Source organism: Carettochelys insculpta, chromosome 1, assembly GCF_033958435.1.
Source record: "Carettochelys insculpta isolate YL-2023 chromosome 1, ASM3395843v1, whole genome shotgun sequence".
NCBI classification, from domain to species: Eukaryota; Metazoa; Chordata; order Testudines; family Carettochelyidae; genus Carettochelys; species Carettochelys insculpta.
The window spans coordinates 273,134,361-273,137,342 of NC_134137.1; the positions used below are offsets into that span (position 1 = coordinate 273,134,361).

Here is a 2,982-nt window from a genome sequence, read left to right on the forward strand (position 1 = left end):
CCTCCCCTCCCCCCGCCCGCGCAGACACCCCCCACCCCCCTCCCCCCCCCGCGCGGCGCAGGCGGCGGCGCTGCCCGGCCGGCGGCCACTCGCTGCAAAGCCGGGGAGCGTGGAGGGCGCGCGGTGCGGAGCGTGTGCGGGGCGGGCGGCGGCGGGGGGCGGGGACCCCGCCGAGGGGGGGGGAGCGTGTGCGGCGGGTGGGGGAGGGGCGGGGAGGGGAGCCCCCCCCTACCCCCCGGCCGCCCCCTTATAAGAGCCACGCTCCGCGGCCGCCGGCTCGCAAAGGGGGCTCGGCCAGGCACACGCGAGCGCCACGAGCCTCCCCGCAGCCCGGGGGCAAGGAGGGGGGCCGGGCCGGGCCGGGCCGGGCCAGCGCCGCGCTCGTCCCGTCCCGTCCCGTCCCGTCCCGTCCCGCCAGCCGCTGCCCCGCGCTCGCCTCCCCGCCGGCTGCCAATGGCCAGCGCCAGCCCTGCCCAGATGGCCTGCGGCGCCAGCCAGCCGCCGCCCTTCCTGCCGCCCGCCTGCTTCTTCGCCGCCGCCCCGGGCTGCAGCCCGCCCGCCCGCGCGCCCTCGCCCTCGCCCTCGCCAGCCGGCGGCGGCCAGGCGCCCAAGCCCGCCAAGCGGCCGCGCTCCTCCTCGCCCGAGCTGATGCGCTGCAAGCGGCGCCTCAACTTCAGCGGCTTCGGCTACAGCCTGCCCCAGCAGCAGCCGGCGGCCGTGGCGCGCCGCAACGAGCGCGAGCGCAACCGCGTCAAGCTGGTCAACCTGGGCTTCGCCACCCTGCGCGAGCACGTCCCCAACGGGGCGGCCAACAAGAAGATGAGCAAGGTGGAGACGCTGCGCTCCGCCGTCGAGTACATCCGCGCGCTGCAGCAGCTGCTGGACGAGCACGACGCGGTGAGCGCCGCCTTCCAGGCCGGCGTCCTCTCCCCCGCCATCTCCGCCGGCTACTCCCCCGACCTCAGCTCCATGGCCGGCTCCCCGGTCTCCTCCTACTCCTCCGACGAGGGCTCCTACGACCCGCTCAGCCCGGAGGAGCAGGAGCTCCTGGACTTCACCAGCTGGTTCTGAGCTGCCTGCAGCAGGTGGGTGCGCCCCGGGGCGGTGGGCTTGCGGGGGGCGGGGGGAGCCGGCCGCCTGGCGACGGCCCCGGGAGCGCGGTGGCAGTAAAGCGCAGGGGAGCCAAAGGGAGCCTTCTGCCCCCGCCTCGCCTCCAGCGTGCAGCCTAGGAGCCGCCTTGGCGCTGACCGTCTGTCTCTCTCTCTCTCTCTCGTTGCAGGGCGGTTGCAAAAAGAAACAGGAAAAAGAAGTTTATTCCTCCCCCCACCCCCAGCGGCCGGGGAAATACCTACCACGGGAGGAGCTCGCGTCGCCTCCCCGGGAAGGCTGAAGCACTCGCTGCCTTTGCACTCCGGTCAGTCTCGCCAGACCAAGACGGGGTTGAAAGCTGCAGGATGAAGCGGGCGTCCTCAGACACGCGTGTCATCCAGGGAAGAGCACTGCCTAGCCTCCAGCCAGTGAGGGGCTCTCCCCTCTCTCCCTTCCCCGTGCTGGTGTGGCCCTTAAAGACTGCGCTATGGGCACGACTAGTTTCCTAATGGTCGCGGAGGTTTTAAAATCCAACTATGCTGTACTCAAAGACCCCTCTCGACTGCCCCAACCCCCGTCACTTTGACTTTTCCCTGCCCTTTTCACCATAGAATGCTTCCAACCCTTTTTTGTGAATTTTTTTATTATAAGAAAATCTATTTGTATCTATCCTAACCAGTTTGGGGATATATTAAGCTATTTTTGTACATAAGAGAGAAATTTATAGAGGTTTTTTTTGTACAAATGGTTTAAAATGTGTATATCTTGAGACTTTTTTTAAGAAATATGTAATGCTTATTACCTCTTGAGATTTAGACTGTAGTCAACATTACCTTTACCATACAATTGCCATTTTCGTGTGTGGTTTTGTAAGGGACTTGGAATTCCTCCAGATGTACTTTAGCACCAACGTGTCTTACTTTATAGAAACTTTGTTAATGTATTAATAATGTTATTAAACAATGTTCAAAGGGAACAAAGTTTATGCAGCTATTGTCCAAACAAAAATGGTAGCCATTTGTTTTTATATGCTGCCTTTTGAAAAAGAAAAAAAACCACCCTGTAAACCACTGCCTTTTCTTACTGTTTTATTACAAACTTACAGAAGTCCTGTATAACCGTGTTTTATACATGCTAGTTTCGTAATAAAACCTTTTTATACAAAAAAATGTCAACTGATCGACTGCCTATTGCAAGTAATTTTATTGAGAACCATGCATGTAAAGAGAAAACTGTTAAGTGATAACCATGCTAGAGAGAGGTTGCATGGGGGGCGGAATTTGTATGCGTGCTGGATGTAACACATATATGCAAAGAGTTAGAGGTATTACAATTGTTCTCTTGCCCTTCTATGTTGCAAATGTGTATCTAAACCGAGAGACTCGGGGGTGATTAATAGCTTCATTGTCCTTCGTGAAATCACTGCACATTAAAGAATTTCCTAACATAATGAACCCCAAAAAAGAGGGCGCTCCATTCCACATTTTCACGGCTCTGACCCTGGCCTCTCACCGCCTCCATAACACAGTGTCAAAAGCAAGTATAAGGAAACCTACAGAGCCACCGAACTAGACAAGCCACTTTGTTTTGCCTTTTATATATTTATTTTGGACAAGCAATAAATAAAATCAGTGAAGAAAGGGGGAATAAGGAGACGGGGGAGGGGAGGAATTTTTTTAAAAAAAAAGCAAAATAGTAGGAATGACAGTGATCTTCGTAAACTTATTATTCTACCCAAATAGCGTGATCTGGGTGTAAAAGTACCCAATTACCAAGATTCAAAAAGATTTTTTTTTGGCTAGCCTGCTTGTTGTCAGTTAGCAAGGACGTGACCAGAATTCACCTCTTCCTCTCTCTCCCCCCACCCCCCCCCCCACCCCCACTGTATTACTT

At 57.0% G+C, this 2,982-nt stretch overlaps 1 protein-coding gene across 1 annotated transcript; it reads left to right on the top strand.

Annotated features, from left to right (window-relative positions):
• The first annotated feature begins 453 nt into the window (after positions 1-453).
• Positions 454-1,357, top strand: ASCL1 (achaete-scute family bHLH transcription factor 1). The gene is made up of 2 exons (XM_074983827.1): positions 454-1,085; positions 1,280-1,357. The coding sequence occupies exon 1, from the start codon at positions 454-456 to the stop codon at positions 1,069-1,071; it is 618 nt and encodes a 205-aa protein (XP_074839928.1). The 3' UTR covers positions 1,072-1,085; positions 1,280-1,357.
• Positions 1,358-2,982: the final 1,625 nt, after the last annotated feature.

Coding starts and splice junctions, on each gene's coding strand:
- ASCL1 (XM_074983827.1), top strand. CDS start 454: ATGGCCAGCGCCAGCCCTGCCCAGATGGCCTGCGGCGCCAGCCAGCCG.